The 19,974-nt window shown below is 60.0% G+C and overlaps 1 protein-coding gene and 1 long non-coding RNA gene across 2 annotated transcripts in view; one reads left to right on the top strand and one right to left on the bottom strand.

Moving 5' to 3' along the window:
* Positions 1 to 702: 702 nt before the first annotated feature.
* LOC144580336 (uncharacterized) lies at positions 703 to 4,483 on the bottom strand. The gene is made up of 2 exons (XR_013529640.1): positions 1,425 to 4,483; positions 703 to 1,308 (listed from the first exon to the last, which is right to left on the bottom strand). It is a non-coding gene; the product is annotated as an uncharacterized LOC144580336 (long non-coding RNA).
* A 1,753-nt stretch (positions 4,484 to 6,236) lies between these two features.
* Positions 6,237 to 19,974, top strand: part of WNT3A (Wnt family member 3A) — a 55,132-nt gene continuing 41,394 nt past the window's right edge. The window contains exon 1 of the mRNA XM_008985662.5: positions 6,237 to 6,438. Coding sequence (XP_008983910.1) covers positions 6,368 to 6,438 — 71 coding nt within the window. The 5' untranslated portion in view covers positions 6,237 to 6,367. The remainder of the gene's footprint in view (positions 6,439 to 19,974) is intronic.

Genomic DNA, 19,974 nt, shown 5'->3' on the forward strand with positions numbered 1-19,974 from the left:
GCAGACTTCAGTACATACGTAGCAAGCAGGGGTTGTGGTCACCACCGTTCCCGTGAAACAGGTCATACCCACAATGTAAAATCCCACTCAGGCTGCAGGACAGCCAGGGGCTGGGGAGGAGGCGCCGCTCATGCCACCCACAACCTTGCCTCCAGGGGAAGATTGGACCCAGGCACCCCTCCAGTGCCGCCCTCCTCTGGCATCTCCACTTGGTGGCAGTATTGGCCCAGAAGCCGAACTCCAGCAGGCAGCCGCCAACTGGCCCCTAAGAGCCGCTGTGGCAGCAACAGCAACTCTTCCCACAGGAAAGTCTGGGGAGTCTAATGCCCTCATTTCACAGGAAAACAAGGTTGGCCTGGGAGCCAGGATTCTGGACAATTAATCTGTAGGATTCCAGAACTCCATGATACTGTGATTTTTTTTTTTTTTTTTTTTTGAGACATGGTCTCAATCAGTCACCCAGGCTGGAGTTTGGTGGCACAGTAATAGCTCACTGCAGCCTCAAACTTGTGACCTCAACGTATCCTCCCACCTCAGCCTCCTGAGTAGCTGAGACTGCAGGTGCATGCCACCATACTCAGCTAATTTTTTATAGAGATGGTGTCTTACTATGTTGCCCAGGCTGGTCTCAAACTCCTGGGTTCGAGAGACCTGTTGGCCTCTGCCTCCCAAAGCACTAGAATTACAGGTGTGAGCGACCTATCGGGCCCGCTGTGACTTTTTTTAATCACCAAATTTGATTTTCTTATGGTTCTAAGATTCTCCATCTATGGGTCTGTGCTTGGAGAATCGTAAGATTCCAAGATCTTATGATTTTTTGTAGTTTCTAACCTCTGGGCTCAAGGCATCCTCCTGCCTCGACTGACTCAGTTCCTCTGCCCTATGATTCTGTGTTTGGGCGATTCCAGCATTTCACTGCCATTTCATGGGATCAGCCAGGATTTACCCCATGGCCAAAGGGAGAGGCCAAAGAGCTTCGACGATTCCCGGATTCCATCATCTCTTCCCCATGGGGAGGTCCACAATTCCCCACACATCACCAGGCCACCTGCAAGGAGAAGTCACCTTGCAATGAGAATGAGATGTCTCCTACATCATGCCCTAAGGGTGGTGGATGGCTGGGGGTGTCAAGTGAGAAAGACATGCCTGCTGGATCCCAGAGCTGACTTCCATGGATTACAGGAGCTGCCTGTGAGAACACACACGGCTCGGTGTGGTAAGGGATGTTCACGCAACATTGTGGGTCATGCTTCTCAAAGGTGGCATCCACGGCGCAGCGTGTGAAGGGCTCTGAGTCCACAGACATTCCTGAAAGGAAAGCGGTCCAGGGAGGCTGGGACCCCGGAGACCAGGGTGGGGCCTGAGGGCCCATTGCCCCTTCCACTTGCCTTGAGACCGGTCCTTCTGTCGAAGGAGGGGCTGACCTAAGGCTGCAGTTGCTTTCATCAGGTGGGATCTGGAGAAGGGTCAAAATGGAGCTCTCAGGCGGGTAGTTGAAGGGGTGACACCTGGGAAGAGAGTGATGTCTTGGAACAGACTGAACTTTATCTCAGAGGTTCCCCAAGCCCCTGCGTATGCACTCCAGGGAGCCTGGCTGCTGGACCTCATCCCACAGGGCAGCTCAGAGAGACAAGCTCATGAGGACCAGCTTGCGACCTCATTGTCCACAAGGACTCCCAAGTACGTCTCCCATCCTGGCTCGATCTTCCACCCTGGAGCAAGGAAGGGATGGCCTTCTGAGTTGGAGTCTTGCAATCATTGTCTTCCAGTCTTGGAGAGAAACACATATTCTACACATGGTGAGCCTCAGAGAGAGCCCAGCCCCGCTGTGCTGCCTCCGGGAGGTCTGGTCAGCTGTGCCTCCTCACTAAGCCTCCCTGAGCCTCAGAGAGAGCCTGGCCCCACTGTGCTGCCTCTGGGAGGCCCGGGCAGCTGTGCCTCCTCACTCAGCCTTACTGAGCGTTTCCACTCCCCGAACAAGGTGAAATTTGCTTCCGTCTGACCAGACAGTGCTTGGTGCAGCACTGGGTACAGTGCGCATGGTAGTCACTGTCATCGCTCGGCTCCAGGAGCCTTCAAGAAATCATCTCATCCGACAACCCATGTTTACCATAAGGGCCTTTTGGAGGCTGGGAGCAGGGGCTCACCCCTGTAACCCCACACTTTGGGAGGCCAAGACAGGAGGATGCCTTGAGCCCAGGGGTTAGAAACTGCAGTGAGCTATGATTGCACCACTGCACTCCAGCCTGGGTGACAGAGTGAGACCCTGTCTCAAAAAAACAAACAAACAAAAAAGAACCTTCCAGAGAACTGAGGGAAAGTGGAAATTTGATAAGAGATCTGGGCTGGAGAGAAGAGGCTTTTAAAGTATAAATATAATGGCAGGCTAAGAAAGATAGATACAGCCAATGGTAAGAAGCAGACAGGTAATTAGATTGGGCTGCTGGGAGGCGCTCAGGGAGACAAGCAGCGCAGGGGTGTGCCACTGTGAGGGGGAAACCGGGAAGCCCCCGCAACTGGTGTGCACAGCACAGGGGCAGAGCAACAACCTCTGCAGGCTGGACCTGCCCTGGGCAGGGGCCCCAGGGAGCCCTGTCCAGATAAACGCACAGCAGGAACCCAAAGCTGCAGATACACAGACCCCACACACAGCCTCCCACAGGGGGCAGGTGACCTGCAATCACAGCTCGCTGCAGCCTTCAACTCCTCGGCCCAGGTGATCCTCCCATCTCAGCCTCCCAAAGCGCTGGGATCACAGGTGTGCGCCACTGCACCTGGCCCATTGAAAGTTTTGACCTCAAGAACCCACTCCTCGTGGAAGAGGCGTTTAAAGAGTGACCCCCACAAGAAGGGTCCGGGAAGCTTCTAGAAGGGACCAACTTCCAGTGGAGCCGAGGGTGAGTGTGGAGGACACTGTCTTCTGACCCTAGACCACTACCCCGTCCGGCTGCAGTTCCTTCTGGGGTCCCTCAGCCAGATAGCCCCCAGAGCCTGGAACTCTCTTTCTGCCCAAACCCCTTCCCTGCTTTTCCCCACTTCTTTTTTCTCAAAGGAGGAAAATGAAGGAAGCAAAAGATAACCAGTGAGTGGCTGAAATCCTGCCTTGCCCCACCCATAACAGGGATTCACCGCCGCTGAGACAGGGAACTCGCTACCTCACACAACCTGCCCAGCACAGGCGCCTTCCCTCCTGGCTCATCCCACCCAAGCAGGGGTCTTCCAGAGCTCCTGGGGTGGGCAGCACCTCTCTCCCCAGAAGGACTGTTCTGGAAGGAGCACCTCCCTGGGCCCTCCAGTGGGCCCGAAAAGTTCCCTCCGGCACCATCCATACATGGGGAGTTTTGCTTCATCAAACGCGTGGCTGGCGGCTCAGGGCTCAGCTCCAGACCTGCCCGGCTGTCTGGCCTTCTCACACCACCCCTCTCTCAGGACCATGGCCCTTTCTGATGTCGGCTTGTAGGGTCTCAGCCACCTCCCCGACCCGCCTGTCGGAATGCGGGTCTGTGTCCCGGCCAACAGGGAAGTCTGTGGAGACAGGGCCGAGTCTCAGCACCCAGTCGGCATGCCCCCGGACACCAGCGCCCTCCCAGTCCCAGGGTCAGTGCTCAGGTGGGACTCAGACCTCGCAGGCTGGTCAGGGACAGCTCCCGTTAGGAGCCAGCAGAGGGCGCTTCCAGGGAGGCCCCTCACCTTCTGCTGCACCCCAAGCAAGGGACCAGAGGTGCTGTCCCAGCACCACCCGAGCCTCGAAGACACTCAGGGCAGCCCCTCAGGCCCCTGCCACCCAGCTGGGGTCACACCCTTGCTCACCGCTCTGCTCTCCACCCCACCCAGCCCAGCCCCACTGACTTGGCTGCTCAGGAGCGGAGGCTCCCAGGAGGCTCCCAGGGGAAGGAGCCCCGCCTGGTGCAGGCAGGTGCCGCGAGCTGGCCCCGGAAGCCCCCACTCGCTCCTCCACGCAGCCTGCCCCGGCTCCCGGTACCCTGAGGCACCTTGCTGAGGCCGAGTCTTCAGAAACAGGAGCACTCGCCCGAGAGCCTCTGCCTAGGGCCTCGGCCACTGCCCCTCCCTTCATCTTCTGCAGCCTGGGAAGCGGCTGGCTCTCAGTGTGCCAACTACCAGGTGGCACGGGCAGAGGACGGGGCCTGATGGGGGAGAAGAAAGCAGCCAGGAGGAGGGGCTTGGCAAGCCAAGGGGCAGGAGAGCAGGACGGAGCAGGCTGCGCTCAGTCGCCGGGTCACGGAGGCCCATCCTGCCTGTGGGCACGGCCGTGCCCATCCTCAGGTGGTCCTTTGTGTGTGCAGAGCTGCCATCCTCTGGGGGGCTCCCCATCACCAAGGCTCTAATCCCAGAGCCCCATTGCTGGGGAGGTGGGGGTGGCAAGAGTCTGCGTGCCTCAGGCTGCGCTGGGGCACCCACCCCACCCGCAGCCCAGGTTTCCCCCAGTAATGCCATAATTGGGTGGGATTTTTGCTGCAAGGCAAGGTCCAGAGGAGCACAAACACGCTCCCTCCCCTCCCCTCCCGCCCCCACCGCGGCTTCATTCCAGAGCTCTTCCCTCCTTCCCTCAGAGGGTAGGGGCCTGCAGTACCTCGGAGAAGGGGGTAGGCGGCTGGGCATGCGTAGAGGGAACTGGATTCCCCAGGCAGTGAGGAGCAAAAGGAACTTTTCTTCAGAGAGAACGGCTGTCATTCTGAATTCAGGAAGGGACCCCTGACATAGTCACCAGGTGACCCCCCAGGCCGGTGTCCCCAGGATCACAGGCTCCCTCTGCAGATGCAGAACCAGCTGTGAGTGGGGCACACCGTGGAAAGTGCCTGCCTTGGTCCCCCAGCCAGTGACACAGCTGAGGACAGACATCTCAGCCACCCCGGCCCTGAGAAGCTGCACAGAAGCAGCCCCATATCCTCCCTGCCTCTCCACGCACCTCCCTCCCGCAACACACACTGCAGCCGCGCTCGAGGCCTGGCCCACGGGCTGGGCAGTGCAGGATCCCCAGAGAACACAGCACTGACGAGCGCGGGGCTGCTCCTAGCTCTCAGAAGCTCCTGGAGCCTCCTCCCTCAATACCTACGCGGCAACCAAGATTCCTGCTGAGATTAGGTCACAGAGTGACTGCGGGAGGACCAGCCGCGGTGGGAGAGTGCCTCTCACCACCCCTGTTATCAGGTGCCCCGGGGGGAGACTGGGGACACTTCCCCTCCGCAAATTACAACCTCCCTGGGCTGCACAGGGATATGCAAATGACTGGGAGCTGTAGAGTGGGCTGGTCGCTGGTGACCTTGGGCAAGTCACTTTCCCGCTCTGGTCTCCCCTCTGTCAGCAGACTCCTCCAGCGAACCTCGATAATCAGAAATCCCTCTGGCTGAACAGGCTGCGTAGCCCGGGAACACCTGGAGGTCGGTGCTCCCAGAACCCGGGGCAGCGCTGCGCTTCCCCACAGACCCAGAGCGCCAGGGGCTTCCCTGGTGTAGGGAGGGGGAGAAAAATGGAGGGGTCAATCCCTGTGCCACACAGTCCCACTCGCCCCCAACTGTGACTCAGAGGCGCGTGGCTGCACCTTGGAGGTCCACCCGGCGGCTCTCCCCACTGCAGGCTGCACCCCTTCCGGCCTCTCTCTGTCCGCCGCACGCGCGGGCAGCCTGGTCTCAGGGGAAGAAGGAGTCGGTCCTCAGGCAGACGGGGCCAAAGGACGTGCACCCGACAAACGCTGGCTCGCGCCCCAACGCTGCGCCCGGGCAGGGTGACGGATGAAGGGAGCCTTAGCCCAGCCACCTCCAGGCCAACAGACGCAGGTCGCCATAGACCAGGGGCGGGAGGAGGACTGCGTGTCCCACGGTGAGCGCAGGGCGCGCGGGGCTGGAAACCGAGTACGCGGCCCCAGAGTCCTGAGGGGCGCGGCCCGGGAGCTCCAGGAGGGCGCCTGCGGACCGCGCAGCCCCGGGCCGGCCGCCTGGCCATCTGGCGCGCCCCAGCGCCACGCGCACACCTGGGCGCCCGCACACCCGCACGCCCTTGGGCACCCCCGCACCCACAGCCACGGGAGGGGGCCGCCGCCGCCGCCGCCGCCGCTCGGGTTCCCAGGGCCCCGCCCGCCCCGGCCCGCCCCGCCCGGGCCCCGGCCCCGGCGGGCGCCCCCCGCGGCGCTGCCCCGCCCCCGCCGCCCCGCGCCGCCCCGGGCCTCGGCCCGCAGCCCGGCCGCCGGCCCACCTGGCGCAGCGCCGCCCTCGGAGCCCGCGCACACCCGCGCACCCGCGGCCGCAGGAGGCCCCAGCGACGCCGCCGCGCCAGCTCCCAGGGCCCGGCCCGCCCCGGCGCTCACGCTCTCGGGGCGGACTCCAGGCCCTCCGCGCCCTCCCGCGCGGCGATGGCCCCGCTCGGATACTTCTTACTTCTCTGCAGCCTGAAGCAGGTTCTGGGCAGCTACCCGATCTGGTGGTGAGTGAGGCTCCTCGCGTTCGCCCCTGCCCCCGTGCGCCGCGCCCGCAGCAGACCGCCTCTCGGGCAGGGACCCGGCGGTGGCCCGAGCCCGCGCCCTCCTGCTCCCGCCCGGCGTGTCGGCCGCTCGCGGTTGGTTTTCCTGGACGGCCACGTTGGACCTGTTCAGGCCAGGCTGGGACGCGTGGGTGGCGGGGCTTCCGCAGACAGTGATTCCCGGGCGGGGGTGGGGGCGATTTCGGAGAAGGTCCCAGCTGCCCCTGGCGTCGGACGGGGCGAGCAGTGGGCTGGGGAGAGGCAGAAAGAAGGTCGGCACGCGCGGTCGCCGAGGCCAGGGGACAGGCGAGGAAAGAGGGCCAGAGAGAGGGAATTCGCTGGAGACGTTCCTCAAAAACCGTATCTTACACACAAACACACACACGTTTTAAAACAAAGTCGGTGAGACAAGACTGAACAGCTCGGAGCCGCGTGGTTACGTAAAGAAAGCTGGGACCCGGCGGGGAGTGGCGCAGAGCCGGCGGCGGGGCGCACTGGGGGCCCCTCTCTGCCAGCCCTCCGCCTGGGTCCGCCTGGCAAGGAGGGGCTGCTGGAGAGAGAGGTAAGGGGAAGCTCAGCGCCGGGTGTGAGGGACTCCAGGACCCTCAATCAGAAAGCTCTGGGCTGCGCCCTCCACGCCGGAAAAGGCGCGTTCCGTGAGACCCTCCCCAGCCGGGCGATGGAAGTGCAGACAAATCAAAGGAAGGGTCCCCAAAGGTCTCTCCCAGGCCTCCAGCCTCCACCGCACACATCCTGTGGAAAGGGAAACGGGGGCCACACTTTCCTAAGTGCTTGTGATCCCTCAGAGCCCTCACCAAGCAAGGGTCACCCCAGTTCCGAATTAAGGGCGCTCTGAGATACCCAAGATTGAGGAACACAAGTGGGAGGACTGTGGACACGCGGGGCCAGGCGCAGCGCTGTAGGACCCACAGTTGGAGAGACGCCTCTCCACAAGCATGCACACTCCCCCATCCTTCTCCGACGGCAGCCTGGAATTATAATAATTATGCCGAGGGGAAGGGGGGAGACCCAGCGAGCTGAGGTACATCTAATCCGATAATAATTTTTCTCTTCGAGATGGTTCAGGAGCGGGGGCTCCCGCGGTAGGGGCGCCGGGCCAGGAGCAGCCGGGCGGGGAAGGGGCAGCCCTAGGCGGCCGAAGGGCCTGGAAGAGGCCATGGGAACGCGCTTCAGGGACCCCCCCCTACCCCCGCGCGCCCTGACTTCCGCGTGCCCGTTTCCCGTGCAACACCTGCGGCGCTCGGTGGCCCACCTGAGCTCCAGGCTCCAGGCGCGCCTTGGGGCGCAGGGATACTGACAGGCGTCCAGACGGCCGCAGGGGGCCAGGGCAGCGAGTCCCCTGAGAGAGCCCCGAGGGCCGCCTCACGCACCAGGCTTCTAATTAGAACTCGCCGCCGCGTTCCTGAGCGCAAAAGGAAGCGCCTTCGCCCCCGCGCCCTTCCCATCAATGTCACCAGCCTCCTGTCAACCCCGCGCCCTAGGATCCTTGTCTTGTCGGCCCCGAGGGTTTCTAGCCTCCGTCCCCACCCACCTCATACCCAAGTACACCTCGCTTTCACCCGGGCCCCCTGTGTTCCGCCCCGAACGCACTCTGAGACACCCTCGGGACAGTCAGACATTCTTCAGGGGAGCCAGGAGGAGCAGAGAAGTGAAGTCCCTGGACTCTCTCCGCCCTCCCATCAAGAGACCAGGACAGCCCTTTGGCCACACAGGGAAGGGGGGCCTGGAACCCCACCTGACACTGACGGGGGTGGGTGGTGAGGACCCCTCCCCTGTCCCCACCCCCACTTTGTTCTCAGTAGGGTTCTCACACTTGGGGATTCTCTACTTCCTGAGAAGCAGCATCTTCTTCAGGGTTGCTGGCTCCCTGGGGACGAGACTGCCCCCTTCTTGATCCCCTCTCTGCCCCCAGGCAGGCTCTGGGGCGGGAGCAAGGACATGCCTTCCCCGGAGGGAGGGGGGAGCCTGAGTAGTACACAGGCACCCCAGCAGGGAGACTCACAGGACCCAGCGCTACAGGACCCCTGCTGCTGAGGGCCTGCAGTTTAATAGCGGGAAGCTTCTCTCTCTTCCTCTGCATCTTCTACCCAGCACAGTGTCTCCTTTCTCCTGCCTCCTCACATCCACCCCAGATTAAGCATCACCGGGGAGGAGGGGGAACTTGGCCCCTGCCAGGTGGACTGCTGGTGAGCCCCAGTGCAGCAGAGCCGGCTAGGGTGGGGGCCTCTCTCTAACCTGCGCCCCCAGCCCCTCCCGAACAGGCACCACTGGCCCCTTCGCTTCTCCGGGGGCTCCACCATCCCCGAACACAAAAGTGAAAGTGAAGGAGAATCTCCTCACCTGGAGAAACAAACCAGGAAACATCCCAAATCAGGGTAATTAGGCTTTCGAAGTCGGCAGAGGGAGAGGCAAAGGTGTTGCAGGGGTGGCCAGTAGCCCTGCTAGAGTGTGAAGGGCCACCTGCCTCCCCAGGGCTGGTGGCCCAGAGGTATCTTACACCACGCAGCAGATGCCAGTGGTCCCAAGGCCCAGTGGGTCTGAAATGCAGAGAGGTGGGCCTGGCCTGAGACTGAATGGCCCAGAGCTGTGCAGACATCCCGGAGAGTTCCTTCTGAGCTGGTCCAGCAACAGAGAAGAGCCAGGCAGGGGACCAGACAGGCCTGGGCACCTGACCATCTGCGTCCCATTAGGCCACAGACGGCAGGGACGAAGTGGCCCCGCTTCCCTGCACGCCCCTTCCAAGCTGAGTTCTCGGGAACCAGAATTCACAGAAGAGCCCACGTGGACAGAAGACAGGGCAGTTGAGCTGCAAGACCACAACCCCATCTGAGGATAATCCCCGTCGCCCGCCCTCCATTGTGCTCCCAGCACCTCTCCCTCCTTCTTCCCGTGTCTGGGTTAATGGCATCTTGTTATCTCCCCAGGGACTCCACCAGGACCCTAGAGGTCTGCCTGTGCCTCCTGCCACCGCCTCCTGAGGGTCCAAGCTTTGGGGCTGGGGACTGGATGTTGTTTATCTTTCAAGTCCCCCCGCGGCCATCACCAGACTGGGCTGTGGCAGTCCCGCCACGGCCCCCTCCCAATTCCGTTCTCAGTGGTGGCCACACTCTCTCCCCTGGGACCCACACCCTCCCAGCCACCTGGAGTTGCTGCCAGGCCTGGACATGGCTACCGCCGCCACCTGGCCGAGCACAGCAAGCTCTGTTCCTCACCTACGCCCGGTCTCCCTCTCAGGCCCTTCCCTCTGCCGGGCCTCACCAGCTCCTGCTGCACGGTGGGCTCCTGAGCCGCCTGCAGATGACCACCCAGACGTCCCAGGGAGGCACAGTGTGAGCCGTGCCCAGCCTTTTCCCTGCCCCTGGCCTGCTCCACAGCCTGGCTCATGCTCCCTGCAGGGTCCCCTCACGTCCCTCTGGGCCTCAAGCTTGTAAAACACATTGTGGCCCCCATTTTTATTGGGTCTCTCACACAGTCCTTGGCAGAGCATGTACGCCCTTTCAGGCCCCCACTCCCCTGCACGCTCAGGGGTGCAAACAACCTGGGCACAGGGCTCAGCCCCTTCTCCCACCCCTTCATGGGCTGGAGGGCCGGCACTCCTGGAAACCCTGCTCAGAGGCGTCTGCACCCCCGACCAGGAGCCTGGCCGGTGTCCTCAGTCCGGGTGGGCCTCACTGCAGTGGGAGACAGCCTGAGTGGAACGCGGGGCAGGTGAAGAGCGGCTGGGGTGGGGTGGGGCAGGAGCTGGGAGGCGGGGTGTAGAGAGGGAAGGAACCTGGCTAGAATGATGGGGCAGGCAGAGGTGTGCAGCGGGCGGGCAGGAGGCTGCAGCACGGCTGTTTCAGGGACTGAGAGGGGCCAGTTGGACAGGGCAGGGACATGGCCCAGGGTACCCCGAAGCTCAGATGGGAAGGGCCTTGTGACAGGAGGGATGGGTGCCACTCTCAGAGCCACTCTGCCTCCACGCTAGCGTGAGACATGCGCTCCTACCCAGGCCTGGCCTCGTCCCTTCTTCCTTCTCCCTTCCCTTTCACCTGTCTGTGTCTCTGTCTCTGCTTCTCTCTTGCCTGTCTCTGTCTCTGTCTCTGTCTCCGTCTCATCTGTATACCTTTGTGTCTCAGTCTCTCCCTGTCCATCTCTCTCTCTTCCTTGTCTCTGTCTGCCCGTCTGTATCTCTAGCTCTCTGTATCTGTCTCTGCCTTTGTCACTCTTTGTCCCTCTCTCCCTGCCTGTCTCTGTCACTGTATCTCTTTTCATCTCTGTCTCTTGTGTCTCTGCCTCTCTGTCTCTGTGCCTCTGGCCCTGAGGACAGCAGTCATTAGCAAATAAAACTCATGAAATGAGCTGAGTGGAGCCACCAGGCCAGCCCTTCTAGAGCTGTGGGCTCAGGTACCTGGGGGCGGCATTGCCCCTCAGAGCTGCCTACACAAACCCCTCCTGAGGGTAATGACCAGGAGTGGCCACACGTCAACTGTCTGCAGCCAGACATCAGCCCTGCATGACCGCCAGGGTCTGTAGCCACTGCAGGGACCCACAGCACCTTTCTGAGCGGAGCACAAAGCTCCTTCTGCCTGGAGCTCACATCACAGGCACTGGCTGGCTTGGGCCCTTGAGGCTGGCTGCCCCTCCAACCCCCGGGGCTTGTTCTAAGGGCATTTGCTTGGCATAGGCCTCCTGGAATCCTCTGTGGGGGATAAGCACATACAGTCATAGAGCCCAATCTTAGGGGTGGTGACCGCTGGGGGCTGCTTCTTCCCCCGGGTCCCTTGTGGCCACCAGCGGCTCTCGGGGAGGGAAGCCATGGTGTCCAGCAACCCTCCCAAGACGGCCAGCTCCCTCCAGGGACCCCGCTGGGGCTACTCAAGGAGGGCTTAATGTGAACGCTTGGTCACCTGTCCATGAAGAAATCGGAACAGAAATGGGAATTTTAAAAGGATTTGGTGACCTTGTAGTGGTTTGACAGTGCTCCAGTTATTTCTGTGGATTTTTATAATAATGGAAATTTAAAAACAAACCAGCAACATCCCTCTGTTGAGTCTCTATTCTGAGAAAGCCAGCCTGAAGCCACACCTGGAGTGATGGGGGCAGGGGGGGCTCTCCCTGTGTACCACCCCCTGCAGCCCTTGCCCATTGGAGTTTTGAACCAAACGTGAGACTTCTAACTTGTCCCCTTTAAGAGCAGTTGAAGGGCTGTCTGGGCTGCTGTTTCTGCTCAGAAGACCGCGTCATGTCTCTGAAGGCTGTTGGTTGGGGAAGGAGGATTAGACTCTGGCTCAAGGGATGGACTGGGGCAGAGGCTGCAGGTGCCAAGGAGGCTGGTTCTGGCTCTGGACTGGAGAAGCCCACTAGGAATGAGAGCCAGTGCCTGGAGCGGTGCCTGGGAGGTGCTGAGCTGCAGCCACCGAGGCTGAAGGGAAGGCCCCACAGACAGACAGGCTCTCGCTCTGTCACCCAGGCTGGAGTGCAGTGATGTGATCTTGGCTCACCACAGCCTCCACCCTCATGGGCTCAATCGATCCTCTCACCTCAGCCTCCCAAGTAGCTGGGAGCACAGGCGCACACCACCATGCCCAGCTAATTTGGTGTTTTTAGGTACAGGTTTCGCCATCTCGCCCAGGCTGGTCTCCACCTCCTGGGCTCAAGCAATCCTCCTGACTTGGCATTGTGAGTAGCTGAGGTCACAGGCTCACGCCACCAGGCCTGCCCAATGTTTCTATTTTTTGTTGAGATGGGGTCTTGCTCCGTGGTCCAGGCTGTGCACTTGAATGCTGGGCAGTCCCCCACCCCACCACTCACTGGGTTACAGCCCTGAGGCCGGTGAGGGGCACACGGTCTCTGCCTCGGCCTCCCTCCTGGCTTCCCCAGGTGACGCCCTGGAGGTGTCTCTCACGTTGCTGCTTCCACATTCCTTCCCCAGCAAAACGTGCCGCTGCCGCCCAGGGAAACTGGCAAGTGCGTGGCCGCGGGCACAGGAGCCGCTGCGCCTGCTGGGACTCGCTCAAAGTATGTGTCAGTAATCCCAGCTGGGCCGGCGGCAGGAGGAGGTGCCGGCTGGGAGGGCTCCAGGCAGGGCCAGGCAGCCTGGACTGGGAAGGGGCACAGACACCCGGGAGGGACCTTGGAGCCTGAGGTCCCGGGAACCCCGCCCCAGCTCACAAGGTACTCGAGCTGCCAAGAGTGGTCTCCAGGCAGCTGCAGTCCCACCACTGGGTGTGAGGAGAAACCAGAGCCCTGGGCATCTCCCGGGCGGGTGGGCACCCTCGGGCAGTCGCAGCCCTGGGCAGCTGGGAGGTTGTCCACCGACAGGCAAACCCCCTGAGCCTCCGGTCTGAGGGTGGAAGCCTAACCCCCACCCATGGAGCCAGTCTGATCTTAGAAAGACAAGGCTTGGGAACAGGATGTTTGCTCCAGTGGCCGCAGCAGAGGGGAAGCCCACCTGCCCAAGGAGGACCCTCCGTGGCAGAGACACCCCCTGCCCTGGTCCTCCACACTCTCCAGCATTTCGGCTGTGCCGCAGCCAGAGGGGTCCCAGGAGGCAGCCAGCTGGACTCAGGGCACAAATCGCATCTTGGAGGGGCGGCCCTGTCAGGCTGGCAAGTTGGATGCGCTGGGCCACTCTCAGGTCAGGAGGAGGCTGAGGTGACATCCAGCAGAGCAACAGGGCCTGGGAGCGGCACTCCTGTTCGACGCACTGCTCCCCTCCTGTCTCAGAGCTTCAGGTAGGAGAGGGGCCCCTTACCCCATTTGACAGATGGGAAAACTGAGGCCCAGGTTGGGGGAGAGCGAAATAGCAAACAGACGAGCGAGTGACGGGGCCCGGGCTGGAGCCCATGTCCACCTCCCAGGCCTCCTCTCCACACACCTGCGTGGAGTGTCACTGTGAGGTCCCCACACCCCCAGCAGACCTGCAAGCACAGAGGCGTGCCCTTGGGGCCTGGGTGCTCTGCGTTTGCTAAATTTTACTGCTGAAAGACACCAGGCCTGGACTTGAGAAACCTAAGAGCCTGCCAGCCTCAGAAGGACTTGCGCGGGAACAGTGGAGGCCGGATCTGGTGGGCACTCAGGACCCCCATCGCTATGTGCCTGCGAGAAGGGGCCGTGGCCACAGCCCCTTGCTTTGCCCTGCGCCTCCATCCACGGGGTTTAGGTAGCACCTCCAGTGCCACCACACAAGACGGGAAATTGCATGTGGGACCAAACCCAGCCGGAGAGGCCAGCGTGGCCCAGGCTGGGCTGGCCTGCCGCCCGCCTTGTGGTCCTGGGCCAGCCTCCTTCCTCCCCTGCATGTCACGGCCGTATCCCTGGCGAGCTGCCCGGCCTTTCAACAGAAGCGAGGGAGTGGGGAAGGAAAACGATTAGTGCTTGCGGGCTGCTGTGACTCCGGCCACAGGCGTGAGCCGTGGGTCTAGAGACTGGGGCCATTCTGCAAAACTGCATTAGTGTGTGTTCTGAGTGCAAGATGACAGCCTTTCAAAACAAAGCATTATTAGGAAAAACAAGCAGACAGCTTTAGTGGAAATCTGGAAGGAAAGATGAGTCTGTGATCTTACCAACTTTTTGTTTTTCTAAGGATAGCCACACTTTGTGTTCTGGTTTTGAAAACTCACTAAGCCTCATCTCCATTTCTGGGGCCTTCTGGATGATCACACGTGTGCATCCCCCAGGCCCCCGTGGTGCCGGAGCTTGTGGTCTGCTAGCTCAGCCCTGCCCTTCCTTCCAGAGCTGGGATTCCAGGGAGAGGGGACAGAGTGGGAGAGGCAGGAGATATCCAGGAGCAGGGGCAAGTTCCCTGGGGACACTGATTTTGTATGGCTGGAGGGATATCTGGCGTCCCATCCAGTTGGGTAGTTAGGATTCCAGCCACTCAGCTGGGTGGCAGCTGGACGTGGGAAACATGGACTCTTCCTGGGACACCGTGGTGTTGGCAGTGAGGGAAGAGGGAATAAATCCCTCATCCGGTGAATCACAGGCTCAGGGTACAAGGCATGGGGGCGGGGAGGGCGGGCCGGACTCAGCCTCTCCCGGGGGACAGAGCCCAGCCTTCCTGCCCCTGCTGTTCCCACCACCCAGAGGCAAGGCCTGGACCTCCCTGTGACCCAGATTGATGACAGGAAGTGAGCGGGGAATGACGGATGATGAGATCACCCCCACCCCAGTGCTCACCTGTGGTTCCTTGTGTGAATGACCCTCAGCGAGGACCTTCGTCCCTGACCGGACACTTGTTTGCGCGCCTGCAAAGCGTGGGAGAGGTCAGGGTGGAGATGGGAGAATTCACGAGAAGCCAGAGTGGGAGCCCCTGGCCCTGACTGCCAGCGGGGGCCATGCTTGCCTCAAGGCACCCGTCAGGGCAAAGGTCACCCATGAGCAGACAGGAGCCACGGACTGTCAGCCAGGGCTCAGGGTCTGGCCTCGCCCGTCCCTTTCTGGGCACCGGATGTTGTGCCTTTCTGTCCCCCACACGTACTTCAAGCATCTGCTAGACCTTGCTCTTTTGAGGACCCTTCTGACTAGAGGGTGGAGGTAGGTCCCTGACCTTGCAGGGTAAATATCAGCAAGGCTGACTCCCTGGAGACTGGGCTCAACGGAGCCCCCCAGGACGCTCAGAGTCCCCGTGAAGACAGACAGGGGGAAGGAAGCCATAGAAGTTTCCCCATCAGCCTTAGAATGTCTAAGCCAGAGGCGGCACTTGCTGAGTTCACGCAAGAGCTGGTTGTTAGGAGGAGCCTGGCACCCTCCGCTGCTCCCTCTACCACATGTGACAAACCTACCCACCCCTCCCTTCCACCATGAGTGGAAGCCCCCTGAGGCCAGCAGTGAACCCAGCACACATTCCCCATGGCACTCATGCTCCAGGGTGCCATCCTGGGAGGACCCTGATCTAATCCACGACTGCCCAGTACAGCTGGGGAAACTGAGGCTCTGAGAGTCCCAAAGCTGCAGGTGCAACAGTTAGGGTTACACCCTCATCCCCCTGGGTGGCCTCCTTGGGTGGAAAAGGGGCTGCATTGCGGACAGGAGGCCCTGTGATGTCCTGTGTCCTCAGCTACAAGGAGGCTGCCCAGGCTCTGTGTGACTGGTGCCATTTATCTCTGACTCGTTTATAAATGGGGCTTCATACACGTATTAGTCTATTCGACGTTGCTATAAAGGAATGCCTGAGACTGGATAATCTATAAAGAAAAGAGGTTTCATTGGCTCACGGTTCTGCAGGCTGTGCACGCATGGCACCAGCATCTACCAGCATCTGCTTCTGCTGAGGCCTCATGGTGGAAGGCAATGGGGGGGGGTACGTTTGTCACACGAGGCAGAGGGAGTGGCGGAGGGTGCTAGGTTCCTTCTAACAACCAGCTCTTGCACCAACTCAGAGGGAGAAGTCCCTCATTACCACAGGGAGGGCCCAGGCCATTAGCAGAGGATCCACCTCTGAGACCTAAATGGGTGGGGTCTACCAGGCCCCACCTCCAACACTGGGGTTCGCATTTCAACATGGAGGAGACACACGTCCAAACTACATGAACACACTTGAATGCCATTGTAGGCTCTTAGGGAGGCCGACATGCCAGCCCTGTTCTGCTGTGTTAGCCAGTGACCATGGCAAAGCTCCATTCCCTGAGCCTCGGCTTCCTGCTCTGGAAAGTCCCAGTGCCACCTCTCCAGGTCATGTGGGTTTCGGGGAGCCACATAACAGAGCCTGTGGGCAGGGCACCAGTGAGCTCCACCCAGGAGGTGGAGGCAGGTAAGGGGCTGGGTGGTGGCAGTGAGAGGAGCTGTGCTGGGTGGTAGAAGGAGAGGTGACCGGCTTCAGCAGGGCTTCCTTCCAGAGACAAGAGCGCTGGAAAGGTGGGGAGGCCCCAGGAGGGAAGAGGAGGGGCGAGCTCACTAAAGACCATGGTGGCCGGGATCGGAGGCTCACACCTGCAATCTCAGCATTTTGGAAGCTGAGGTGGGAGGATGGCTTGAGCCCAGGAGCTCAAGACCAACCTGGGCAGCATAGCAAGACCCCATCTCTATAAAAAATACAAAAATTAGTCTGGCATCATGGTACTCGCCTGTGGTTCCAGTTGCTTGGGAGGCTGAGGCTAAGATGGGAGGATCCCTTGAGTCCGGGAAGTCTAGGCTGCAGTGAGCCCTCAGCCTGGGCCACAGAGCAAGACCTCATGTCTGAAAAACTAAATTAAGGCCGGGCATGGTGGCTTACGCCTGTAATCCCAGCACTTTGGGAGGCCAAGACTGGCAGATCATGAGGTCAGGAGTTCAAGACCAGCATGGCCAACACAGTGAAACCCCATTTCTACCAAAAACATAAAAAGTTAGCCGGGCATGGTGGCTGACACCTGTAATCTCAGCTACTCCAGAGGCTGAGGCAGGAGAATTGCTTGAACCCAGGAGATGGAGGTTGCAGTGAGCAGAGATCACGCCACTGCACTCCAGCCTGGGCAACAGAGCAAGACTCGGTCTCAAAAAAAAAGTATTAAAATTTTAATTTAAATGTTATAATTTTTATAAGTTAAAATAATTTATTTTACAAATTAAAATATTATAATTTTAATAAAAGTTTACAAATAATAAAGGCCATGGTGATGGGCTGATGGAGACGGTGGTGGCCAGGTCCCTGGAGCTTACACAGCAGGATGCCCAAGGTGGTGGTCTGGCCCTTAGATCCTTCCCCTTCTCTGGGTCTGAGGAGCTTAGGTGTTGGAATTCAGAGGTGGTCAGGAAAAGCCAGTGTGAGCAGGGAAGGGAGAGGCAGGGTCTGCCGGTTCCCGGTTCTGCAGGACCCCAGCTCTACAAAAAATACAAAGCTAGAGAGCAGCACTGCGGCACGACACCGGCTAAGCAGACCCACCTCCCCAGTGTGAGCGTGAATGTCCTTTTCACGTTCCAAAGTCAGATCCGGGAGCCCAGGTTTTGTCGCATTTGATGCATCCTGAGAACGGGACCCTGGGAACACACGACCCTGAGGAGGAGGACTGGGTATCCCGTTCACTCGCCGTTTGCAAAGCCCGTCCCCGACTTGCTGCAGTGACTAGGCCCTGGCGAGACCCTGAGACAGGCCTGTCTGTCCCTTGCCCCAGGCAAGCCTGGCTCACAGGGTGTGGGAGGAGGAGGAAGTTACAGGTCGGGGTTTCCCAAGCATGGATGGATTCCGGTTATCTGCATTCTCCTTGGGTCAAAAACTTGGTTCCTAGGAACTTTTCGAGGTTGAGGTGGGGATAGTGCATGTGCGGTGGTTTAAGTGTTTAGGTTTTCTTTCTTGTGTTTTTAGAGACCGGGTCTCGCTCTGTCACCCAGTCTGGCTTAATCACAGCTCACTGTAGCCTTGACTTCCTGGGCTCAAGTGATCCTCCCGCCTCAGCCTCCCGAGCAGCTGGGACTACAGGCATGCGCCACCCCACCCAGCTAACTCTTGTGTCTTTTGTAGAGATGGAGTCTTGCTATGTTACCCAGGTTGGTCGTGAACTCCTGGCCTCAAGCAATCCACCTGCCTCAGCCTTGCAAAGTGCTGAGATCACAGGCATGAGCCACCGTGCCCAGCCTTACATTTGATTTTTTTTTTTAATGACCCAGCTGACTCTTCAAGGCCCAGGCGAAATCTGGCAGCCAGTGGGCCTCCCCTGCGCTGCTCCCTGGTACCTGCCAGCTTGCCAGCCTCCTCAGGCAGGCTCTGTGTGGCCCAGCCCTTCTGGCGGCCTGGTGCTGTCAGAAGGAGAAATCTCTCAGAAATCTCTCAAGGAACTGGAGAGGCCCTCTAGTCCACAGGAGGCAGGAGAACCCACCCGACCCCAGGTCCACAAGGGCCGGTCCAGGGAAGGGTCGCATCAGGGTTGGCAGAGGCCAGGGATACTGGAGCCGCCTCTGGGCTGGCAGCTGGCCACCTGCACCCTGGCCACATTCAGGAAGGTGGTAGGTGAGGGCTGGCCCAGGAGAAGGGTGAGAGGGGGACAGAGCTGGCTGGCTGACTCAGCGCCCTGAGGACGGAGGCTTCAGACTTGGGAGTCTCCCTCTCTGCTTTCCCTAGAGACCGGGGACAAGGCCACCCCTCTGAACCCCAAACCTGTGAGCTGAGGTAGCCCCGGCACCATGCTGGTCATGCTGTTCTGGGGGTGGGCAGAGTGGCAGTCCCCAGAGTGAATCCAGCGTCTAGCCATGGAGCTGTGCCTTGGAAGTGACCGCATCCCACATCCCCCGGGCAGTCCCTATTTTGAAAGCAGCGACCTGCAACTGCATTCCTTTGTCTCTCCTCATCCTGCCTCCAAGTAAACAAGACATTCAGCTACCCAGGCCTTTCCTTCTTTCTGACACCTTTGGCTCACTTCCCCAGCTGTGAGTCAGGCTGACCCCAGAGCCTAACCAGCCCTTCTCAGACACACTCCCTGGCCTCAGCCATGACACTCAGATGCTTGTCCCCTACAGCATTCCATTAGGAAGATTTTCAAACATCTGGAAAAGAGCAGCCTTTGGACATCAAAGCCTCGTCTCACCCCGAGGTCTGCCTGCTTTATCTCACAGCCGCTGCTCTCCATTCTCCATCTACCCATGTCACCTTTTTATGCTGACGTCAGTCTGCTCTGTCCCAAGCACTGCAGCAGGCACAGCCTGAACCAGCGCTGGATGGTGTTTTTGTTGTTGTTTTTGGTTTTTCTTGAGATGGAGTCTCGCTCTGTTGCCCAGGCTGGAAGTGCAATGGCACGATGTCGGCTCACTGCAACCTCTGCCTCCTGGGTTCAAGTGATTCTCCTGCCTCAGCCTCCAAAGTAGCTGGGACTACAGGCACGCGCCACCACACCTGGCTAATTTTTTGTATTTTTAGTAGGGACAGGTTTCACCATGTTGGCCAGGCTGGTTTCGAACTCCTGACCTCATGATCCGCCCACCTTGGCCTCCCAAAGTGCGGGGATTACAGGCGTGAGCCACCGTGCTCGGCGAGTGCTGGATGTTTTGCAAGTAACACCCCATGTGGAGTCACACCATAGAATGGGTGAAGGGGGAGTGTCTGGGTTCATGGAATGGAGGCACCTCACCTGGAGCAACCACCTCACTCTGGCTTAAAAATGAAAAGGCCCTTGTCTTGGCGCAGTGGCTCACACCTGTAATCCCAGCACTTTGGGAGGCTGAGGTAGGTGGCTCACCTGAGGTCAGGAGTTTGAGACCAGCCTGGCCAACGTGGCTAAATCCTGTCGCTACTAAAAATACAAGAAATAGTTGGGCGTGGTGGTGCATGCCTGTAACCCCAGCTATTCAGGAGGCTGAAGCAGGAGAGTCACTTGAGCCAGGAGAGGAAGGTTGCGGGGAGCCAAGATTGCGCCATTGCACTCCAGCCTGGAAGCCCCTGCAAGAGTCCTGGGTGAAGCGGACAGTTGGTCTCCCAGCCTCACCCTACATGGGCACCCGAGGCCCCTTTGCTGGGGCTCCTGGGCGTTCTGAGGTGCATGGGTTGAAAACCCTATGGGCACCTCTCTGGCCTGGTTCAACCTGTCTTCT

This window comes from Callithrix jacchus, chromosome 19 (assembly GCF_049354715.1).
Source record: "Callithrix jacchus isolate 240 chromosome 19, calJac240_pri, whole genome shotgun sequence".
Taxonomy (NCBI): domain Eukaryota; kingdom Metazoa; phylum Chordata; class Mammalia; order Primates; family Cebidae; genus Callithrix; species Callithrix jacchus.